The sequence below is a fragment of the Chelon labrosus genome, assembly GCF_963514085.1.
Source record: "Chelon labrosus genome assembly, chromosome: 7".
In the NCBI taxonomy this organism is placed as follows: domain Eukaryota; kingdom Metazoa; phylum Chordata; class Actinopteri; order Mugiliformes; family Mugilidae; genus Chelon; species Chelon labrosus.
Genome location: NC_140343.1, coordinates 12,223,102 through 12,248,013, shown reverse-complemented (window position 1 = coordinate 12,248,013; position 24,912 = coordinate 12,223,102). Strand labels below are relative to the sequence as shown.

Genomic DNA, 24,912 nt, shown 5'->3' with positions numbered 1-24,912 from the left:
AGCCATTTCTTTTTGCTGAGTTCGGGTTAAAACAAATAAACCCTCTGACTCTACGCTCTTTCTAAATGATTTCAATAAATGAAAGCTGTGTCTGCGCGTTCTTCAGATTTGACAGATGACCGATATAAGTGTGCAGGATTATAACTTTAAAAGAAAATGCTTTAAACTCCTATGTCACCCTTGAAATGCGTAGAGGTCCCCTTTAAATTAATTTACCCCATTAGCTTTAGACTATAATCACGACAACTACCTGTCAGCACAAGCAGGTCATTAAGAGACCATTTAGCACACTGTACAGCCGATGCAGAGATGATTTATGGGCGATGGGTGGTGGTGTCTGGGAAGCCGGGCAGCTACCTGTGTATTTTACTACCATTACAGTATGGTATTGTGTGAAAGTAAACAAAACAGTGACGACAGGAGCTGGAGAACAACAGCTCTGGCAGCAGGACACTGATTGGGATGTTGATCGTCCCTACTGGCCTTTTGCCCTTCCTGCTATGGCCCCTAGCCAGTCCTAGACAGATACCCTGGGTCATTTCCTACGCATGTCAACGCACACAGATATACACTCTTCCCGCTGAGTGTTTACAGCCACATGCTGATTCCTATTAATCTGCTTCTTGTCGGGACAGGGTGGAGGGAGGGTCCTGGAGGGTTTGTGTTGTGCATGGGAGGCCACTGAAGGTGGGTAAAACATTCACACACACACGCAACCTGAAAGCCCTGTCTGACAGATTGCACCAGGCCTGGATTTCTTTTTACACTGAGCAGATGTGGTCTCCCACTTGTTTTCCTTAGTAATTATCCCTCATTAAGTGAAAGCATGTGCCAATCAAACAGCTTGGAGAGCGAGAGCAGGGCCTGGGCTGGGGCGGAGAGAGGTGGCGAGAGGCAGGCAGACCCATAGCATGATCTTTGCAGTTTTCAAAAGCGCGGTGTCATTTCAAAGTCATAATTAGATTAAAGGCAAGCCGTTTTTCACTGCTGATGCAGCTACAGCGCTGGAATTATTATGTCTCATTTGGCTTTTTAGTGGATTACAAAATGATCACATTTAACACGTGCCATGTTCACTTAGACTTTGTTAATTTCAAATGGAGTTTCTGTGTCACTGCATTACAATGAAGTCAGTTAATTGAAAATTGTGAGGTTTTACTTGGGAAATTTTAGTGGATATCAACAGTAGTATACTTTATTTTAGAATTTACATTTTCTGTGAATATACAAAGCTTGAAAATTCTTTTTATGTTAATGTCCGATCAGAGAACTCCATGTTATGTGAAAGTTTTGCTGTTTTGGGGTTTGTCTTTGTGTTTATTAGTCAGTTTGACAGCTAGCTCTGGTTGACAACGTTTAAAAGCAGTTGATTCAATATCACGAGCAGCCACTGACGTTCAACAAGCTCACAAAAGTCACCTGTGTGTTAATAGCAGAGCGCAACAATGCGGAGAAGTCAGAACATCCTGCAAACAAATGGTTTTTGAGGTGATTATGCAAATAACACGTGGTTTTAAATAGGATTACACCGAGAGTCTCATTTTTGGTCTCTTTCAATAAGAGCAATAAGATTTTAATTGTGGGGTCCAGTAAACTTTCAGTTGTCATTGTTGTATTTGGACTCACTACTAAGCTTGGCTTTGAGTTCTCTGCTTGCCACAGACATCCTAATGCAGCTTTAAGTTGTAACTTTTACAGCAGTACAGTAATACAGTGGGGTTTTTTTTATTTCTTTTATGCAAATGACATAAATTGACCTTTTTAGTGCTGAATTTATCCAATTAAAGTAAAAACTTTAGAGTTGCCTATTTAAATTACCTGATAAAAATGCTATATATGATATCTGTTTATTATTTTAAATCTAACTGTCCCACCATGCATTTCAGACTGTGACAAAAACTCATAACAAAAGGGGGCCGGGAGAGGAGAAGATACAAGTCTCTTCCAAAAAATAAAAGAGAGAGAAAGAGGGGGGAGAAAAAAGATGAAGATATATGAAGTCTTCATGTCGATGAACTACCATTCATTTTCACTTTGAAGTCCTGCGAACCGTAGTGAAGTGTGATTGCATGTGACAGTTGCCGAGTCTGCCGGTTTATCATGATGGATACACCCTGCCACCCTGGTGGTGCTGTAGCACACACCTACGCGCATGCACACACGGACAACTACACGGATACGGGGAGATACAGAAGTGAACACAGAACCGCACATACGACCCAGAAACTACATGCACATAACACACACAGGGAGAGACAAGGTTATTTCAGATCCCCTTTCAAATTGTGCAATTTTGCCCGGTGTAATATTACTCTCATTGTAGGTTTTGCCGATCAATGTCAAGTTCTCACTTATTAGAGCAAATTTTAATCCTGGCATCCCGAATTTGACTAAAAGGAAATCTGAAAATATACTACACTACATATTTGAGCTCAACAGTATCGGAAGATACAATCTTTTTTAGCTACCGGACAAAATTAGACAGACAGTGACACTGGAGTTGTGTAAAACTGTTTCTGCTTCATGAGAAACCCTTTAATTTTTAGATTATCATATTATTAATTTTTTTATTTTACATCACACTTTTGTGACACAAGTTATCGATTGACAATTCACACACCTAAATAAGTGGAAGATATTCTCTTTCTTTTCTTTTCTCTTACACCTATATTGACGCACGTCACACACACACTTATACACTACCTTCTGACACATGCCATTAACCTCAGCTCGGCTCACTTTAACTGGGAAGCAGGAGAGCAAACGCGTCCCGTAATGGTGCTCGGTGCAGTATTTTTTCCCTGTTTGGGACCCGAAAAGCAGCTTTTTCAGACTTTGCATATTGCATCCATTTGTCATTGTTAGTCAAGGGCACTGCAACACAGACTTGTCAGTGGTGCAATTTTAGGTGTTCAGTTCAAATGTTGCTGTTGCATGCATAAGGTGTGTGTTTGTGTGTTCACACTTATCTTTCCGTTGATTTAAGATTTTAGTTTTCGTGCGAGTATTTCCAAATGAATATCTGGGAGCGTACAACACAAAACGAGTCAACCATGGGCAAATATTTATTGTTCCACGGTAAGTTAGGGCTCTGTTTATGTACGTGTAGCACAGGATGGACATTTCTTACACACATTCACTGAGAGAACCTTTACCTTTGGCTAGGATTTGCTTGCCTATGAATGCAATTAGTGATTGCGAGTGTGGAGTGCCTGTATTAGGGTTGGTATCTTGTGTGCTATGTGAAGGAATTTGTAACAAAACATTAAAACGTGTCACCTTCATGTAATTCGTCTTCGTCTAGAACACCTCTTTCTGACAGTTTTGATTCTACATTAAACGTTGCTTCAGCGCTGCTTGTTTCCCCTTTGCTTGTCAGAGACAGTCTGCTTCATAATGCATTACTAAATAAACCTTGCCAGTTGTCATAAATTATGTAATTTGTGCATGCAGATGCATGCACACTATGCAAACTTGTTCAGCATCTGTTGGGCTCAGCTGGAAGCATTTTATGTGGTAGGAAACGTATGTTTCTATGTAGTGGGAGTCAGCTGAGGAAATTTCCATTGTTTTCTGTGCGTGGTTTATTTTGACAAATTTGTCATTCCATGAATTGGCACAAGTCAGTTTTAGTAAAAGTATAGCGGAGATGCATTCAGAAATGCTGGAATGAACTACACAAAGTGCAGTGAGCAGAAAAAAATAATCACATGAATGCTTGGTGTGACCCCTCTTTTTGGTGTGAATTTTTCTTTCCTGGGATCAAACGTGAGGTAACTTTGTGAACAAATGGATAGATTAATGCAGAGAACAAATTCCTCATATGTGTATACATGGTCAATGAAGCTCGTTTACTTTACATTTAGAATTACATAATTGAGACAAAATTGTCAATACCAGGTGTAAATGGATCCTGAATCTGTATCGGACTAGAGGTGCATTCATATTCATAAATCTAAATGTGTACACATGTGTGTGTATTCACTGATATAGTATTGACATCTACTCTATGTACAGCACATATGTCGGTGTCTGTAACTTGACCACCTTATATACAGTACCAATAGAGTGTGTGTAAACAAAGTGTATATAACTTGTGTTTGTTCATATGTACGTTTTCTATAAGCCGACCCTTTGCCTGGCTGGCTGCTGTGTCTCACAACTCTTCTAACATTTTTTCCTCTGTCAGTGCAAAACACCTTGAAAGATTGACAGCAGGATCACACACAATTTGACAAGAAGGCGCCCCAGAAAGGCCCATTGGATACTTAAGTATTTTTAATTAAACAGCTCAATGTGCTGGCAGCGTTCTTTCCCTCACCAGTTCAAAGCCTCTTTCTTTGACCCATGTGTTAAAAGTTTGTATCAGTTTTCCATGGCTGTGTTTTTCTTGGCGCCTAAGACATGCAATCCTAAATTGTCTTGTTTAAAAGCTAGTTTGTTTACAGTTCACTCTCTGTCTCATTCTCTCTTTACCACTCCCCCCATTACATTACCACATGTGCGCAGTGTGATCAGGTTCAGGGCGTAGTTATCAACTCCCGTTGGTCTTTAAACAGGCCTGGGTTTGAGTGAAGTCCTTGGAATTCAGTTAATGCTGAAGTAAAAATAAAATTATGGGTATTAACAAATGGAAATATACACTTCGCCAGCCCATCACCTCCTTTATCTTCCATCATTCTAGTTTATTTAAACGTAAAAACTAGTAAAATAGAGTGCTCGTCTGTTTCTTGAGCACTTCATCAATAACATTTGTCCATCTGATGTAAAATCGATATGACATACACTGACACAATACCAGAGCAATGGCAAATGTGCTGTCATTTGTCATCGACTGGTAATAAAGATATGTCACAATTGATTTTAGCCCGTTTTCCCCCCTTCTCTATCTCTATCTCTCTCTCCCCCTCCCCCCTTCTATCCTCCTTGCTCTTTTGCAGTAGCGGTAAGAGAGAGAGAAAAAATAAATGAATGTTATTATGACTAAGGCATGGCCAACCTTGCCAAACTCAATTAATTTTGTAGCAAGGTGCTGTAATGATTTGAGGGCCTATGTGTTGTGTTTTTTATTTTTTTTTATTTGAGATGCCCTAGCAGGGCAGATGTTAAAAAAGAAAAGAGGAGGGATTGATGGATGGATGGTTGGGTTGGTCTCTGGGGAGCAAGATTTTGGCCCCTGCTCAATATAGATGCTTTTAACTCCCTTCTTTTACTTTTAATTTCATAGCTGCCAGATTCTGAGCATTTTGAGCTACAGCATTAAAGGGAAAAAAATTGCTAGCCTTGGATTGCCAGATTTATAGATCCTTCAATCACCTTTAAACTGGAGGGGAATGCCCAGTGTGTATGTTTGTGCGTTGGTGGACGGGTTACGGGTATTTTAATTTAAATTTTTAATGTAATATGCTTTTAAGTTTATTATGCTGTTCTGCCTAAATACAGCCGTGTTGGCCAGGTTCATGCATCCTTGTTCAAACTCACAACACTGATTCTTTGAAGGAGAACTTATAGTATATTAAATATCATGTAGAAAACTGTATTTAATCAACAATGCAAAAGTCAGGATGGAAATCAGAATATTAAAAATGCCCCTTGCAATGAAAAGATTGGAATCTACAAGACTGAACTTTATAAATCATAATATGTGCGTTTATGGACATTTAACTGCGCTAGTTTATTCCGTTTAAGGTGTCATTGTTGTACAGTTTTTCTTCACAGCACATGCGCGTGCGCTCGACTCGGTGTCTCGCTGCGTGTACGTTTGTGTGTCAGCTTTGCCATCGCGCTTTGTTGCCGCCGGGCTGTGTGTACCCAAGTTGCACCGGTGGTAGCGAGCAACATCTGTTTCGGGCTTGTTGTTCCTCTTGGCTGCTTTTCAATTGGATTTCCTCAAGCAGGGCCAAAAGCTGTCACCTCTGCCAGGCTCTGTTAGCGATCACCGCCGGCCCCTATATTAAGTAGGTGGTTCAGGGCTAAGCTAATAACTCTCCCTCCTCTCCTGAGCCATCACACACCAGTACTGGCGTTGCTGCTGGCCTCAGTGTGTGCCTGTTTGTGTGTGTGTGTACGCTCTCAGTTTTCCTCTGTAGCTGTACACCCCGTAGAGGCAGGCTGGCTTGGGGGTCCCCTCCTCAATGTGACAGCCCGGCAGACTGGATGCGTGTGTGGGAAAGAAACAGGGAATCCTAATAGCTCTTCTCAAATAATAACTTATCCACTTTCCCTAATAATGGACAATAGGTTGGAAACAGGAAGAGAACTTTGGCCCACACTCCACCCACACACACACACACACACACAGTCTATCTACGGCAGAACAAAGTAGTGTAAGGGTTTTTGACGGACATCATAGCCTGTACATTTAAATAAATACTAATAAACTGCAGCTTTTTCCAGTTGCAGTATTACAATCACTGTAAAGATGGAGGACTGGGAGTCAAGCTGGTCATCAACCAAGGTTGAAGTTGCAGTTTAAGTTGATAAATGTCTCTTTCTAAAGATTTTAAGTTCAACACAGGCCAACCTTAACGTGACTGAGAGCCTGTATATGCTCAATCTCATGTTCAGTGATGTTGATGCCATCCAGATTTTTAAAACCCGTTAGGCCACGTTAAGATCTTCGGTGTTTGGTTTGTGTTTCCATTGAAAACCTCATAGTCTTTCCTCCGCAGCTCAAGCAGGCCTGGGTGTTACAAAGGTTTTATTGGGACATGTTTACATCATCAAACTGACAGAGTGGCAGGCTGCCCGTCTACCTGCCTTTCTGTCTGTCTGCATTCACGTCTTCTTGCCAGCTTCTCTGGCCAGCTGGAGCAGTTACACAGAGCGGGATTTGAACTGAGGACCTGCAGAGTATCAACTCCCTATTTCACAGCTTTGACAGACACTTTGATTTGACATGCCATGAGCAGTTAAAGTGAAAGTTATGTATACATGTTAATTAAACTGTTTATGCGTGGAGGGGTCAGAGACATTAGCAAGTCCCAGCGCAGAAGTGTGAATTTCTTCTCTTTTCCCCATCACAGCGTTTTAACCTCTTCTGTCTCTCATTTCCTTAATGGTTACCAGGTGCGAGGGCAGAATTTTTCCTCCCCTTTTTTGCCAAGTGCAGATGCAGATAGCTCTATTTGTGAAAAGTGTCTCTGTGTGTTTGAATTTGGGCTAGGATATTTGACGTCGGGTCCAGCTTGTTCAAATACCTCTCATAGTTGGCGTCTGAGGCCTGAAATTCTCTCAAAGGATGTGGAGGTTGTGGTCTTCAGAGAGAGTTGTCGTTGTGAAAAATATGTCTGTCACGATTTTTGATGTCGGTTTAGACAAGTATAAATGATTTTTGACATTGAGCAATGGCAATGACTGAAGTTTTACTGAAAACTGTGAGGAACATGTGGTTTACCATTGCTCTAAAGTGAGTAACCAAATACTGCTATCTTTTTGATGAGAAGACTAATTCTGCATATACAGTTGAAACTGCTTATAGTGATCACGTCTGTCTCCATCAAATTGATCGCGATAACCATTTTTTCTTTATTTCACCTGGCAATAACCATTTAACTCAAAATTGTATATTTATTGCATAAAAATAAAGTAAAGCAATTATCACTCCACTTAATGAGGAACTTCAGACACAGGTGCTTTTCCCACACACATTAATTTTCTGTCTTTCTGTCTCCACCACGAGGACCTTTAACTTTTGCTTTTGGCAGTTTGGCAGAGGAGACTACTGCTCTGTTCAGACCTTGCATTAACATCCATCCTGGGTAATCCGATCTCACGTGGCCAGCTTTTAGTCCCTGCGTTCACACCTGGCATTAGCATGTGTCTACACACGCATTCGCAGCCAGCTCTTCAAATCCAATCTCAGTTTCACACTGTGTATGCAAATAAACACAACGTCATTCGGGGCGCAGTAGACTATTTTTTAACAGCGGCTTTCTCCGATTGATGTCTACCACTGTTTCAGAATTTTAAGTTAGTATTTATTGATTTCTGCCCTGATGTTAGTTACCGGCACAAAACTTAAAATAGATTATAACTCCAACCGTGGAAGCTTTCATGCGCACCATAATCTCTGATAATAAAGGCATCTTGATTGACCATGCGTGGATATGTTATTTAATGACAAAATTACACACATGGTACTCATTTTAAATACTTTAATTTGTTAATGCTTGGTGGCACAGTGGAGTTTGCATGTTCTCCCTGTGTCTGTGTGGGTTCTCTCCAGGTACTCCGGCTTCTTCCCACCGTCCAAAGACTTGCTAGTTAGGTTAACTGGTGATTCTAAATTGGCCGTAGGTATGAGTGTGAATGGTTGTCTGTCTCTCTGTGTTAGCCCTGCGATAGACTGGCGACCTGTCTAGGGTGTACCCTGCCTCTGGCCCAGTGACAGCTGGGATAGGCTCCAGGTCCCCCCGCAACCCTCCAGGGGACAAACGGCTACAGAGATTGAATGGATGAATGTTAATTCTTGTTTAGATAAACTTATTATATAGTAAATAAGTTTACAGCTACAAGGACAGAATATTTTAAAAGGCACAAACATACATCACTTACGGTGGTGCTTTTTCCTTTTCAGATGATCATTTATAAAAGCACTTTTGTGTGATTTGTTTTTTCTGAATGAATGAGACAAAACTCTGCTGATGCAAGAGCAAGGCGGTCTTTAGTGTGACTCAGGACGCATTGTGTTCACAATACCAAAGGAATGCGGACATATGCAGACCTCCTTCAAATGTGGTCAGAGATTGGATCTCTTAAATACATCCTCAATGCTTCCTGGGTGTGTTCACATCTGTAATTTAGGCTAGTCACTTGTGATCGGATTCACTGAGGGAAAAGGACTTTATTTTTGTGATCATGATTTCAGTGTGAGAATAACAAAAAGATAAGGATTTTTTTTAATGCCTACACTACATGAACAGCCGTAGCTGCATTATCTGTGTGTGTCCATCCATAAGTACGTGCTGTGCATCCGATTGTTGTAGACACGATATCACAGAATCACTTGAGCAAATTTCTTCAAAGTTGGTACAAATGAGGACTCAAGAATGAAACAATTGCTTTGTGATGTCCCTAGAATGCATAATTACCACAAAATTGAACACAAACGAGAAAATTATCAGGTCAATATCACAGTGTCTTCATAATGTTCTGCAAAACATTTTCATTGATGATTTTTGAATGTTTGCTTATGTACTGCAAGTACTACATATATGTGCTTTACTGCAAACCTTTTTGTACCACTGCATAAAAACTACAAGGAGGAAGGGAAGATGACAACATTTACGTCACGCTGCTTCTGGTTCTGTTTTTCTAAAACAAAAGGAAACCATCTAAGTAGTTATGCAGCTTGTCATTATACCTCATGTTAACCTCCCTCTCATACAAAAGGCTTGACAGTAGCAATATATTCCTGCAAGAAAGAAAAAGCTGCCCTGCCAGTCTTTCTCTCTTTGCCAAGACACCGCCTTTCTCCCTTAATCATAGTTTTCATATCTGTACATTGAAAATTTGTTTCCCAAGGACGATGTCATAAACTTGCTGGTTTCTGAGATTTCTGCCTGCCAGCGCTCTGCTCCTTAACTCTACACAATTGGGGAGGTTGATGGAGATGGGAAATAGGGCTGCTGAAAGGTATGGGAGGGTGTGGAAATACAGCGGTATTGTTCTCTGAGAATTTGTAATCGTTTATAACACGGAAAGGTTTAGGGACTAACACTGTAAATGAGCATTTATTTGTGCTGGTATTGCACTGGAGTGTCAGGTGGGCCACATACAAAGCAAAGTAGAACAAAGGACAATGAATTTCTCATTGCTGTCACAAAATTGTGTCCTTTTTACAAAATGCCTAATGTATTTGCTGTGGATCTTAACACGGATTTATAAATGTCAGCAGTCAAGCTTGTTGTGGAGTTGTGTGTGTGAAAGGGCATATTAATGGGTGGATGAGTTCTTTAGACAGGAAACAAGTGAAATTGTGTAGATTTGCTCATCTTATATTCATTTTCTTATCCATAATGATATAGTTAGGTCCACAAATGTTCGGACCCATAGTCAGCCTACAGTTACATAATGAATATGGGCTGAAAGTGCTCACTCTTGGCTTTAATTAGAGGGGTTTCACATCTAAACTGAGTGTGGGAATTACAGCCAGTTTTATGTGTTTTGATAAAAAGCTAAAATAACCGGTGGAAATTCCACATTTGAAGTTGAAATCATGTTCATAGACATAAAAGCAGAAAAACTCTGCAAGTAGCAGATATTAGTGGCCTATCTGTGTGTGAATACTAGGGATGGGACTCGATTAAAAAAATAATTAATTAGAGGCTTTGTAATTAATTAATCTTGATTAATCACATTTTAATCGCATATCAATATTTGCCCCAAAAAGCAACATTTTTCAATTTAAATGGATTTTTGTGGACAACTGAATCAAATAATAGGCACAGACATGAATATTGTAAACTCAATCTCTTTTAAAGTCTGGAAAAATACATTTAATTGCATTTCAATTCAAAACAGTAGAAAAAGAAAGAAAATATCCCTGGTCAAAACTGAACAGACCTAAAGTTAAGGTGCCATTTTAAGTAGTTTAAGTACTTTTTCGAACAGTATTAAATGGTAAAAAATAAAGTTTGGGCTGCCCACACGTCTTGTCCATACTCAAACCGGGGCTGCTATTGCTAACAGCTCCAGCGGTTTCTGTGTTCACTTCAACATGCTTTGCATTTAGATGGCACCATAGGGTTGAAGTGCTTTGGTGGTATGCAAATCTTTTTTTTATTTATTATTTTTTTTGCACAATTTGCACAAAACTCCACTTTTATCAAGACTTCCATCAGCTAGTTTATTTAAATAAAAGGCGAGCTAGTCGGTGTACCAGGAAATTGTGCACTGACAAACGTTCCACGTTGTTTGGAATGAAAACTGCGATTAAATGTGATAATTTTTTTAATTGCGTTAATTGTTTTGTAATTAATTAATCGTAATTAACGCGTTAAAGTTCCACCCCAGTAAATACGCCTGCATTTAGTTGTATTTTCTGTATTTTTTAGGTTTAATGAATATAATGTTGCACTTGTTATTTAAAGTAATCTTTACACATTAAAGTTGTGATTCATTTAATTATATGCTAGTTGTTACCTGCAGCTGTCATACCTCCGTTTATTAATTGTAACTGTCTGGCACCTGATTTTAGTTAACTGAAATTCAAACCATATTTTATCCAAGAATACACATGGTGCCAGTCTAAATGCACGTATACACGTTATTTATTATTTATTTCCTAAAAACCTCTAGCGTTTAACATTTGAGGAAGATAAGGTTAATCAACTAAACATTTTCACTCACAAAGACTGTAATAAAGCTTTTATTACAAAGGTATCCAGCAGTTAATGGATCCACTTAAACATTTAATGCACTGAGTTGATGCTTTCATTTAGAGTGAGTTGTAAGGACAGCAAAGATAAATTTCCAAGATAAGTAGTAGTAAACTGTATCAGATGTAATCTTATCAGCACCCAGCACTTTAATTGACGTGACATAAAGTTCTTAAAAGTGAATCAGTCCCTGACTTTGATTTGTTCTTTCTGCTTTCTCAGACAAAGTCGGTATCTGATAAGAAGGATTGCGCTTGCTCATTTAAACAAATTCTATTTTCTGTCTCGCTTTTCAACATGGTACATCTCTCTGGGGTGACGATGTTTTTGGTCAAACACGGTGTTTGTTGGCTTTAACTTTTTAAATATACAATTGTTCCCTAATTAGCGGGATGCTAATTAATTTATGCTCCTCTGTTTGATGTACGGTATAGCAATACTTTGAAAGCAACCGCGTTCACTCTTTGCATAAATTTGTAGCATTCTCAGCTGAGTTCAAAAGAAACAGGACTGAGTTTGGAAAAGATCCCTTGCATTTAAATAATGCGCCCCATTTTCCCGTCTGTTTGTTTTTTAGTAATGATTTTAATGAATTAACATTTTAAACAATCCGCCATTATTGTTGTGCTGCCACTTATTTTTAACTCAATTAGACTTTAATAGATCATTTTTCATAACGCACACAGTATGTTCTCCCCACTTTGTTCACTACACAACAAAAGATTAATTACAAATAAGAGGAATGATCAAAAACATGATAATCAAATTGCAACAATAGGTTGGGAATTGCAATTCTAATGCAATACAATAGGGCATGTGTTGCAAATTAACCACCCACTGCCTGTTATTGTATGTGTGTGACTGTGTACATGCTCGCTTGTGTCTTCAGTTGTCAATAGTCTTTATAGGTTTTGACTGTAATTACATTACATGAGCATTCCTATTTAATCTTATAGCGACCTTCTTTCTCTATGCTTCTTTATTATCCAGTGTAAAGGTGCTTATATGACTGCTCTTCTATTAGCAGCACTGTATTGATAAGGATGCCATGGTTGCATATTGCTGGTTATGTGTATTCATGAGTATTATAGTTAGTCCTTACAAAATGAGAAAAAAAAAGCCTTCTTCCTTGAGCTTCCACTAAACCTTATTATTGAAAATAAAATCTATATACAAGCTAAGATAGCCTTCCAGCCTCTTTGAGCTATAGTGTCCTGCAGCTGACCCAGCACTTGAATGAAAACAGTAGAGAACATTTGTTCTCACCTCAAAAAAAAAGTATTCAGTTTTGTTTGAATACTTTTTCAAAACAAAAAGTATTCAAACAAAATGCTCTCTACTGATCTTTTCAAATGTGCAGTGGCACGGACAAGGCAAGGTACTGTGGCAAAATACTTGCGGCTAGGTTGCGCATACGTACACTGTATAAATGGGCACCATATCTGAATCCTTCAGACTTTTCCACTGGTCCCCTTTCTTGTCGTATTGAGTACAACTTAACAATTATCCTGCAAATTTTGGTTGCTTTTTAGCAGATCTTTGTATACTGCTGCGGCCTTCTGCGTGTCTTTGTTTGTGATGCTGAAACAAATTGGTTATGCTGCAGCCTTTTGTTTGGTAGAGATTTTAAGCAAACCGATTTGTTATTTGTTCAGACTCCACAAAACCAAACCAGTTTAAGGCTACTGACTACTGACAAGACCTCACTATGAGCTACCGGAACCCAAGGGATGTGAAAGTGGTGGGGGGAAAAAATAAAATAAAATAATCATAAACCAGAAATCCGAATTAGTAGATTGAATTCGACTTATAAGTCATCTTGCCCACCAACTTGTGAAATACAGCTTCTTTGTCCGTATGCTTAGCTTGGGGTTAAGGCTTTGTGGCCCTTGTAGTACAAGATTTCATTACATGATAGTTGTTTTGTAGTTCTTTGCCATGTGGAACTTTGATTAGTCATGCAACTTGCTGGAATTGGAGGATTATAAGTATAAATGGAGTAAGGAAGTATAAACCAGGGGTCCAAAATCTCAGATCTACTGTTATTTGTTCAATTACAGGTAGTGGTAGCATCCTCTCATTGTAATATTGTGCTAAGAAAATGTTAGTTACATTCTGTGCTATATTTGTCTGTGGCCAAGATGGCATGCAATAAAAATTAAGAAGTGTAGAGATAAAATTCCAGGTCTCAGATCTTATCACAAGATGTCTGTTGTATTTAGCATGTCAGAGACCAGTGGAATTGTCAGTTGTAAGAGGATGGATGTCCTGAGGCGTCACCTGACAGCGCGGCAGACAGGGCAATTCAGTCCCCGGAGGACAAGAGCGGCCAATAGGAGGTGAATGGGCAGTAGTTTGGGCTAGAGGTCGCCATCGTCAGCCATCGTCTCCCTGTCACTCCGAATGGGACCCCAAATCATGTTGTCAATGGTGATGCATCGAGATCTCCCGCTGGCAAAGATTGGATGCTCCAAACTCAGCTTGATTGATGCTTTGAACGGCTTGTGCCTGCCTGTCTTCAGGATGTGTCCTCACCCTCGTTTAAAGATGAAGCAAACCGAATACACTCTCAGCGCTGAAAGGGGAAAGATGTACTTTTAAAAGTTTTTTTGTGTGTGTGTGTGTTAGCTAGACCCACATTGATGTGTGGTTTTCTTATCAAAGAAATCTACTGTATCTATCAGCCTTGGAATTTATAGGATTTTACCTGCCTCTTCATTTTTCTTGGTACATCTTTTGTGGCACAGTTCAATCTGCTCCGGGAATGTTGCTCTCACCGTTTCCATTGAGGAAACACGATTACATTATGGCCCGAAGGCAAATGCACAGCTTGTACATTCAGCGGATGCCACAATGAATTGGAATGAAAAATATCTGTTTTTCTGTGACCAAAAGTGCAGCCTTTATGCCTCCAAGGGCATGGCATTCTTGAGCCCTGGGTACTAGCCGTAGAGTTTTGTGAACATGAAATATCTTCTTTTATGTGTCATTTTTTTCATTATACTCCCTCTGTCTCTCTCCCTCTTCTTTCCTCCAATGGTTTTCCTTGATAGTCTCGTCTGGCCTGGGTTGCTCTCTTTGTGTGTGTGTGTGCGTGTGTGTGTGTGTGTGTGTGTGTTTCAGGTTGAGGCTATATCTTGTGTGTTTCTGTTAATACTATCTTTATTTTCTCATTGATTGTGAATTGTGTCTGATGTATACGTTTACGAATTAATGGATGGCCCGTTTCAATACATATATTGTGCATTCTCTGTGTGTTTGTTGCTACTCAATCGTGTATTTATATATGTGTGTGTTTGTGTGTGTGTCTAAGAGCACAGACTGAACACAGGCACTTGAGATTTTTCTATTTCAATAAAGCTGTGTGAGACCTTGGGTTTGAGCCTTTGATGGCTTAGTGCAGCCTGCAATGAGGAGCAAAAGTATTGTAGGCGAAACAAACGCAAGCCGAGCCTTATAGAGATGGCCCAGTTTGGAGAAGTTGGCCCACTTCTTCTCTCCTTACTTTTCATTACAGTCTTCTTCAGCTCTAAAGCGCCGCGGTAGAGTAGGAATCAGCCATACATGTCTCTCCAATCATTACTTTTTATGTTGTTTTTTTTCTTTAAATGGATAAGAGAGAAAACAACAGTAACAACTTTGTCCTCCTCTTCCTTCTCTCCCCCTTCCTCTCTTTCTTTGTCTGTGTTTGCAGGGCCTGTTCATCTTTCTGATATATGGGGTGTACAACACAGAGGTAAGTCTGCATTGTGACTCAAGGCTGTCGGAGTGAATGAGAGAAATGACAAGTTTCTGATGGGCTCCTTGCTTAAAAGCCGTGTGGGTGGGGTGTGACAGAACGTGTGCGCGTGAACGTGCGTCTGCAGATGGGTAGAGGGATGGGAGGAAGGGGAGGGGAGGGGAGGCGGGGGCGGGGGGGGCATCGTTTCCACGCGTGCGTCCCACTGCCCTTCATGCTTGGACTAACTTATATGCATCCGAGTCCGACCATTTAACACTGACACGCTGCGGTTCTCAGCCACTCATTCCTCACCCACATTGGCTAATATTTCACTGCCTCTTTAAGTTTTTAAACTCACGGCCCTCCATTTAGCATCCTGACAAAGCTGCTGGCCAGGGCTTTGCCGGGCTCCGAGCGGTAACCGCGGCAGGACAAAAAAAGGAAAAACAGCATGCAACCAACAAGATGCAACGAAGGAGTGAGGAAATATCATATTGAGATGCTGCGTTATTACCATTTAGATACGCTGCGGCTTTGCGGGGGTGGAGAGCTAGTGAGTGTCAAGACAGAGAGATGCGGTTTAATGGATGACACTCAAGTTATGAAAATCACTCTTGGTCAAACGTGGCTCTCAGCCTATGTAAATGTGGTTAACTTTAGATATTGCATTTTAGCGCCTTTTTAAAAAGCAACACTTTCAGTTCCAAACTTTGAAGATAGTGAAATTCATACAAGATTGTGTGTTATAGCTTTAAGACTTCAGTATCTGATTTATCTGGCAAAGAATGCAATGCCCTTGCAAAAGTTATTTTTTTCTGCTTGTATAAAAAAAAACAAATATCAATGTAAATTCAGCATAACGAAGTAAACTTAACAATTCATCTCCTCTGTGACTGGAAAACACCGTGGCTGAACTACTCTTCAGTTCTGACACAAACATACTGCATCTTTTCATTTGCCTGTCTGAATATACAAGGTCATTGTCACAATACCGTATACAAACAGCTTTTCTCCAAGAGCTGGGTAAATTATAAATATGCAGCTCTTCACAATGGTCAGTATTATACTATGTTAAATTGCCCCTCCTTCACCTTTGTATTTATTTTATATATTCCTTTGGTTCAGCTTTCTATTATCCCCACTTCTATCCCTCTGACCATCCAAGAGTGTAGCTCATCTGTGCTGTTTGCATTCCCTGTCCTTTCTTATTTTTAATTTCCTGTTTTCTTTCTTTATGCACGTCTTTGCCACCGCGTTAAGAGCTGTCCCTGAGTCACAGGCGATGCAACGACAATGCAGAGCCAGGGAAGGCTGACCCTTCAAACTGTAAAATGAATCAACATTCATTCTCGCTTAAGCGGCTTTTTTAGTGCTTGGGAATTCATTTTCTTACACTCTAGTTGTCCTTGACCCTGAGGTCCTCATAGTGGGAGCAGCTTGTTGTATATGTTCGCATTTTCAAAAGGACCATTCTGTATTGAGATTCATAAGAAGAAGAAGAAAAAAAAAAAACAGTAATCTTGCCGTCATTCACGTCTGCGCTCCCCTTTCTTCCTCTTAACTTTCATCACCTTTCAGATGGGCTCCTTTTGTTCGGTCTCACCATGCGTGTCTTTGTTTAGTATCTTTAACTTACTGACCACTAAAATATTTGCTTAATAGAAAAATCACACAAATGCTGAATGGGAATTATCAAAAAGCTGACAATAAGAGGACAAAGTGACAGAAGATGATTCCCATTCCATCTGTATTCATTTAAGATAACTCGCTGTAATGGCTTGCAAGCGCTAACCTTTTCTTTTGATTACATTATCGCACACATCAGCTCCATCACAAAGCAGTGTGGATGAACGCTTGCTCTCGAGGCCAATGGTCATCTTCGGCATAGAGACAAAATTAATATGTTCCAGTGCTGTGGTATTTCATTTCATTTGTAAGAATTTTTATTTATTTTTAACTCTGTTTGACTAGCAGCTGATGTACTGCAGCACGTGTACAGGTTTGCAAGCAGTGTCAGAACTTAGAAAAGTTGCTGTTAGTTGTTAACCTGGTTAAACAAATGAGTCCTTTAACCATCTTAGTGTTGCTTTGATATGCAAAAATAAGGCGGTGAATTAACTAGTGCCTGAAAGTCAGAACATGCTCCATTCATGAGGCTGGCTTGCAGGCTGAATAATTGCAAATATTGTATGGAAGAGAGACTGCGTCTGCTGCGATTACACTCAAAACGCAACGTTTTAATTGCTAATTACCTGACAGTAGCTTTCCATTATTCATTGCAATTAGCTTTTCCTTGGTGGTCACCTTGTAATCCCACGCTTTGATGACCTTTTATTTCCATCAGCTCCAAGGATGTCGGCAGGTGTTGTCAGGCGCTCTGCTTTCATATGGTAATCGCTTAGCTCCCATTTACATGGTGAACCATGCTTTGCATCATTTTGAAACCTTGAGTGTGCGCAAAAACCCCTTAAACACATAACGATCATCTAAAACAATGCCCTTCCCCTCATTGTCAAATGATTAATTAAGTTGTGTCATGTAATTGCCTCAGCACGCCGGCTGCTTTTGATATCCGTGAAATCCCCAAGTCTTATTTTCCCCCATTAAATAATGTTAAGATGTTGTCTCTCCAACATCTGCACCGCGCAGAAGGCCTTCCCGGTGTCTTGTCAGAGGGTTTTTGAAACATGATGCCGGCACTGTTGATTCTACCCTGTCACAAGGCTCGGGTTCTCTTCATTATGTAGCCCTTCAACAGCGCTATGTATGCAAAACATCCTCTGTATACACATGCTGTCTCGGAGACTGTGTGTGTGTGTGTTGAGGGTGGTGTCATAATTTATAACACGCCGTGACTTAATGAAGCCATAAGCCATAATGCATATTCACTAACGTTGTGGGCCGGGCTGGGACGGGCTGTGGTGATGAGTGCCCAGCCGCTACAAATTTACAGTTAGCGCTGACAGTGTGCACAAATACATGCACGCACTTAGACTCACACGATAAGTGGCACACTTCAACCTGTAATGTTTGTTTTTGCTTGTTTTGCGTTGCTCTTTTTCATGAACAGATAAGTGTCTTGTTCCTCTTTACAGAAACAAATGGCCAGTGGTAAAATTAACAATATGAAGGTGATCCAATATAAATTTAAAAGGATTAATTTTAAATGTATTATGTCGACATATAGTTTCCATTCCTCCTCCAACTTACTTTAAGAACATATAGAATCAATTTAAAAAGAAACGTAAGTCTTGACTAATATTTTCTCCACATATTAACCTGTCATCATTAAAATTCAAACTGTGCCATAGATTTTGAAGAACAGTCTTTGCTTTGCTAGTGGTTTAAGGATCACACCATTTTCAACAGCTATTAACATTATTGACTTATGGTTTTGTGTTATTAATTAAGCAATTATAAATGAAACATTAGCAGATATTATCATAAATAATTGTATGGGTTCTATGCTAAAATGCTCTGATTTAAACAAAATGTTTATTTGAGAAATCAGCCAGTTAAATATAATTAAAAATCAGCCCATGTTATAATTTCATTTCATTTTAAAGCATTTATCCTGGCCATTCATTTCTATATTATTACAGTCAGGATTAGGGTTTACATAACTCTAAAATTAATTTCTTTAGAAGTGTTATTTGTGTTAAATGTTTAATTTAATTTAAAAAAATTTATTAAATAACAGCGTAAATTGCACATTAGGTTCGGGAGGCTAGATCCGGACGAGCTACTGAAATTGCGCGTTGGCTACAGTATATCTCTAACATCGGTGACATTCTTGTCTGGTCTTGTGTGTGTTAAATGAAGGTGTGCGGTACACTGTTTCATCTGGAGTGTAAAAATGTAATCTGTTCTGCTAGGGCGGTCCCTTCTCCTCCAATAGCTCCATTTGTTGGTCCCGGTGCTCTGTGTTGACAGATGATAGCTTGAAGTCGTCTCCTTAGTTTGCCAGCTCTATGTGTCACTTTCAAGTCCCATTAGCCACTGGGACATACTGGAACACCCTCGCACACACAACACAGACACACACATACACACGCACGCACGCATCAGTGTCTTGAAGCCCTCAAAAAATGTAATTTCCCTTCCGTGTTTTAGACTCCTTTCTCTGTTTTACACTTTGCACACTCTTAGGTGTTTGCTGTGAAAGATAATTAGTTTTAATTCATTATAATCGCGTTTCACTGAGTGCCGTAACAGATACACTTATCTCTTTCTCCCTGTCTCTGTTTCAGGTTCGGAGCACGGTCAACAGGATCAAGGAGAGGAGAAAAGCGCTCAATTTTTCAGTAAGTAGTCCTCCATTTTCGTGTGAATAGTTTTCTACGTCTTTGTGTGCGTGTGTGTGTCTGAAAACACCAGTGAGGCCAACTGAATTATTTTCCCCACAGCATTTAAAAAAAAAAAAAAAAACTCACCACTCCCGCAATGCCAATGAAAGCTGGCCACAAAGCAGCACTGTACATCTGCTAGCCTCTCACTAGTCGACAGTCCATGTTAGATGCCCTTATACATCAAACATAGACCCTCCGTAATGGTCCCCCCCACCACACCCCCCTTCCTCACTCGCCCCATTGCAGCACCTTCATCCCAGCAATGTCAAGCTCCGCGGTGGGTTACAAGTTTCTAATCCAGGACGAGCCGTCCCCTGACATTAAAGTGTCAGGCCAGTATTTATACCTCGTTGGCCGCTGCTGTTTGGCTGAAACTGTGGGGTTGCTGTGTGTGCTTGTGTGCAAATACACGTGTGTGTGTGTGTGTGTGTCCAGGAGGGGAGGATTAAAGCCGACGCAAAGCACTTTAAAAGTAGTTAAAAAAAAAGTCACACGCAAACCGGCACATAGCACACACACATACATACATGTTATTAACGGCTCTGCTCGCTTCCACACTCCTTTGACCCGACCATCTCACAAGCGCATACACAATCACGTGCACACAAAATGCATCTAGTCCCTTATGGGAGATCACATTAACTCCAGTCCTCTTCCCAGGCTGTTGTGTCACGCTTTATGGCCAGCAACACTTTGTCCTGCCCCTCCCTCTGCACCCTGACCCACACATATGTACTTTACAATACCCCCCCACCACCGCCACCACCCGTGAAACCATTTCTGAGCAGGAGATTGATTTTTAAAACTTGAGTGTGCCCTCTCCACCCCCACTCACCTCAGAGATGGACACTGTACGGGTGTGAAGGAATAAAATAAATAAATAGATAAATTAATGTGTGTGTATGTGTGTGTTGGGATTGGGAAAGGGGCCCTTGCCACCAGGTGCAACTGATATATTGGCTGCTCATGTTATCAGTGCCGGACCCCGCCCCCATCCACCGTCATTTTTACTGCTTCCTCTCCCCTCTTGTGGTGGCAATTTTCCAATCTTGGCGGGTTCCGCTACCAGAATGCATTTTTTAGCCATCACTGCCGCCTGACGGTTTTTAGCTAATGCCGTTTTGTGCCATAAATCCTGCGTGACATACTGTATCTACCTGTCCTTTGGTTAGATAGGAGACATTTGGCTCTAGATGACCGCACATGCCCCTATATATCCCCCTTGTTGTAAAACATAGGATTGGGTATGGTGCCTCGTCGGGTGAGGGATAAAGAGGCTTTGGCGGCGTTACTGCATATGGGGTCATTTGAAGACGAATGGCACTTGTCGGAGATAGAAGGGTTTATATGCTGCATTATTTGCGGGTGAAGATTCAACCCAATGGGTTAATTCACCGCAGCTTCAATTTAAGGATTTAAAGTAGTTATTTAAATGAAAAATACCATTGCAAACTTTTTTATTTATTCTCTCCTTTATTAAAAATATTTTGGACCAGCATCAGAATGATGGTGATGTGATGCATTTTATTTCTATAAAAGGGCTGATCTATGTAAACAATACATTAGAATATATTTTAAAAACTATTTAAAATTAGTGGGAACAATGTAATTATAAGTTGCTCTTGGTACGGTGACACAGTGACACGCGTAACCTTGACTACCTCTTATATAAATTCCACCAAACCTAATCACACACTCTCCCCTCTTTAATTCCACACTACAGTTGACCTCTGCAGCCCTTTCCTCGTCGTAGACCTCTACATTGGTGTGGGTCTCATGCACACTTTTTTTATTTTTATTTTACTCCCACCGGGTACGATTTTATACACACACTACTCATACACACATGCACTTTCAGCAGTGTTGCCTGCCTGTTTGATACTACGTACCTGTTGACCCACCCTGACCTCCCTCTTGTACACACACAGCCAGATTGCTTTGTGAAATAAAGCTGTCAGTTGCTGGACCCAAATAAAAAACAGCCCACTCCTCCCCCCACTCCACGCAGTACTCCATGCCCCTGACACCACTGAAATATAGATATAAATTGGAAGCGGATTAATTTTTTTTTTTTGATCTTAATTCAAGTTTTGACAAGATATAGGAAGCTACACATAGGAGCTGCTTAGAATGAATAGGACTAAAATTTGATTTTTGCCAGTAGACAGTTGAGAGGTGACATTTCTCTGTTGTCTATAGCTGAGCAGTAGCTTAACTTTGTTTGAAAAAAGTCTTTAAACATAACTGCGTTTACTTTTGTGGCTGGCATTGCTGGTTGGAGTTGGTTTACGGTGACATGTGCTGAAACGGTGCACACTTTTTCTCTTTCTGCTTATATGTATGTGTCACTGCAGCTGTGTATATGAGCATTTACCATATGAGATTCTTGCCTGACAGAAATACAGAGCAGAACTGTATAGGAGAAGATCTGTGCAATTGCCATTTGTTTTCATCTGGCTGCATTGGACTACACTGCACAATGATTTTTATGATATTCATTATTAAAAGTGACAATTGATGAGGATTGATTGATCATTGACTATTTTCTTACAGAACTGTGCCAGTTCCCGACCATGCAGCTCGCTTACCAACTCTCGTCCTGTGAGTTTGCCGCCTGAAACGACCCCAAGCAAAGAGGAAGAGCCATGCGCTTGCAGCAACGCACAGGGCCTAGAGACGCAGGAGGAGAGGACCACAGGTGAGCTGTCAGGAAACTGTTGTACAACCATAACACAAATCAGACTTGAGACAACATTGTACTATACACCTGTGACAGAGAGTACTTTTGGCAGCATTTATTAAATATATAATTGTAAAGTATGAGTCAGTTTTCCATTCCTGCACACAGCAATGTCCTAAAAACTGTTGTGTTGTCCTGGAAGATATTACTCCTGAGAACTGATAATAGGGTGTCAGACTTACGGCACCCTTCACCACTATATTACAGTGGTTTTAATATGTGCAGGTAAGACCATGGCCCCTTGGAATGAAACAATTACTACATCTATGCTTCTGGCAGGATTTTACATACATTTACAGTTATTGCTTTTGCACTCTGATTGCATTTAACTGCGGAGGGGAAACTGTCTCTTGATTCAGTTTTCCCACACAGTTTTCCTCAGTCGATCAAAAGACCGTTTTTGAAACTGAACATAACAGCAGGTCACAACATTGCTTGCTAATTTGATTAGTCTGGCCTTGCTTCTCAAAATGCGCAACCAATCCACCATCATTTTCAAAAGAATGAGGAAGGCCACGCATTGTGTGATATAGTTTTCTTTGTATTGAATGAAAGACGAAATTTGAATATAGAAGAATAAGTGAAATATTTCGTGGGCTGTACTTTATCTTTTGAAGAGGGCAGCACCTGTAGCCTTGCTTTTAGAAATGCTCAGTTCAGCTGTGGAAGTTTTTTGTCTGAAGGATTTTAATTTCCACAGTTTAGTACCTCAAATATTTCACAGATTTGTTCATTTTTTTCAGTGGAAGCATTGAGAGCTCAAGTGTGGCGCGTTTGTGCAGCTGGGTAGGCAGAACCTATTTGATCCAAAACAATCTGCTGTATGATTGAAGATGCCCACTTCACTGGAAGCTCCTTCTCATATCTTAGTATTAATATTTCATAAACACCATCCTTTTTTCCCTTTTCTTTTTCTTTTTTCTTTTTGCTTTAACTTTTTTTAATTGAACTATAGTTGCATTTTATACACTGGACAAAAATAAAAGCCTTTAAATATAAATGCTTTATTAAGGTAGTAACTCTTTAGAGACATTAACTTAATGGACATTTTTAAAAGCCTAGTTAGTTTGTGGTTATTTCAGTTGTTAGCCCTATTAAGAGATGTTACTCAGATTTAGTCTTTTTTATTTTACTGCACACAATAAATCAGTTGTCAGAATTAGGTAAAGTTGAATTAGGGCCGAGCTACATTTACAGTGCCTTTAACTGCAAAAAAAGTTGACGTCGTTTTGTCTACTTCGCAGTTTTACATATTTCATTCTCTAAATTTTCAGCCATTTGGAAGAACAATGTAATGTACTTGATGCGTAAACAGAATCCTGGAGCTCATTGGACTTGGTCAACAAGAAAATGATCCCAAGCGTAATGCCAGAGTCAACCCTAGCTCAGTTCAGGAGTTGATCCCTGAAAGTCGTTGAGCGGTCCTTAGATTTGAATCCATGTGAAAATCTCTGGTGGCACTTACAAGAAAACACTGGAAACATTTATTGGAGGTCATAAATTTCAGAGGATACCTGCATTGACAGTTGACTTTGGGGTTGAACCATTTTGCTAACGCCTTCTGGGACAACCTTTTTTAAAATTTTACTACTAATATGAAATAATAAGTCAAATTTAAATAGTTTTAATACATTTTATTCACATCACTATGGTGTCTTGCAGGTTAAGCGGTTGGAATAATTTAGATTGCAGTGATACACAAGTACCCCGTCCCCCCCATTGTTCCCCCACTGGTGTATCTGCAAGGCATTACTGCAAGGCATTTTGAAACGGAGAGTAGAGGCTGGCCTGTTGAGTGAAATCAGACATCAGAAATCTCCTGTTAAACTTCAACACTAACCAGACACCCTGGCTTCGGTCTCGCTGCCTGACCCGTGCTGCACTCAGCTAAGTTGAGACTCATTTCACTGTGGAAAAGATTGGAGATACCAGTTTCAAAGAGGGTGAAAGAAAGAGGGAGAGGTCGATCCCTGGTTTTATTCTGTCCTTTAAAACTTTCCTTGGTGTCCCCTGAATTTCTCCAGTTGATGCAGCATTAACAAATTTCAGATTATGATTTTTATTTACATATTTGTATTTGCTTATTATCGCCTAAACATCCAGCAGAGAAAACTTTTTCTTCAAAAAAGTGTATTTTACACAGTTTCAAAGGTTGTTAACTTTGCTATAAAGCATGTTTTATAGTGGGGTCCAAAAGTCTGACACCACTAGAGATAACACTCAGCGTGCTCCGATCAATCGGCCACTGGTCATTATCGGCCAATATTTCAGCAAAATAATTTGATCGACAACCTCTGTAATGTCAGAAAAGCCAATCAGGTGACGCAAGAATCGTTGTGGGACATTTCCTAGCAGACCGCATTTTCTGCCAGAACAACAAAACCGTTTTTCCTATCTTCTAACCACCAAAGCTTGGATGCATTGATATTCCTATCATGTGGCCACTTTTGGTCCGAGTTTCTTGAAAGTTTTGTAGAGGGCACCCTCAAGGCTCATTTAGGGTACTGCTGGACTCGATGCTGTAACCTGCGCACGTAGCCTACGCCGGTGCGAGCCATTTATACTTGTGCACTCATCAGTCATTCTGTGTCGTTTTTGGTTTCTACTTCCTGCTTCACTTTCAACAATGGCGACTGAAACTTTTGCCAAAATTTCGCCGAAGACGAGTCATACAAATGTTTGTATCTCCGAACCTCCTCAGTTAACCTTTCCCCGATGTGT

At 40.2% G+C, this 24,912-nt stretch overlaps 1 protein-coding gene across 1 annotated transcript in view; it reads left to right on the top strand.

Annotated features, from left to right (window-relative positions):
* Nucleotides 1-24,912, top strand: part of LOC311491139 (adhesion G protein-coupled receptor D2) — a gene marked incomplete at its 5' end in the record, with an annotated part of 79,975 nt that overhangs the window by 21,625 nt on the left and 33,438 nt on the right. Inside the window, 3 exons of the mRNA XM_084549000.1 lie at nt 15,076-15,117; nt 19,353-19,406; nt 22,005-22,149. Of these exons, the coding sequence (XP_084405126.1) occupies nt 15,076-15,117; nt 19,353-19,406; nt 22,005-22,149 (241 nt within the window). The remainder of the gene's footprint in view (nt 1-15,075; nt 15,118-19,352; nt 19,407-22,004; nt 22,150-24,912) is intronic.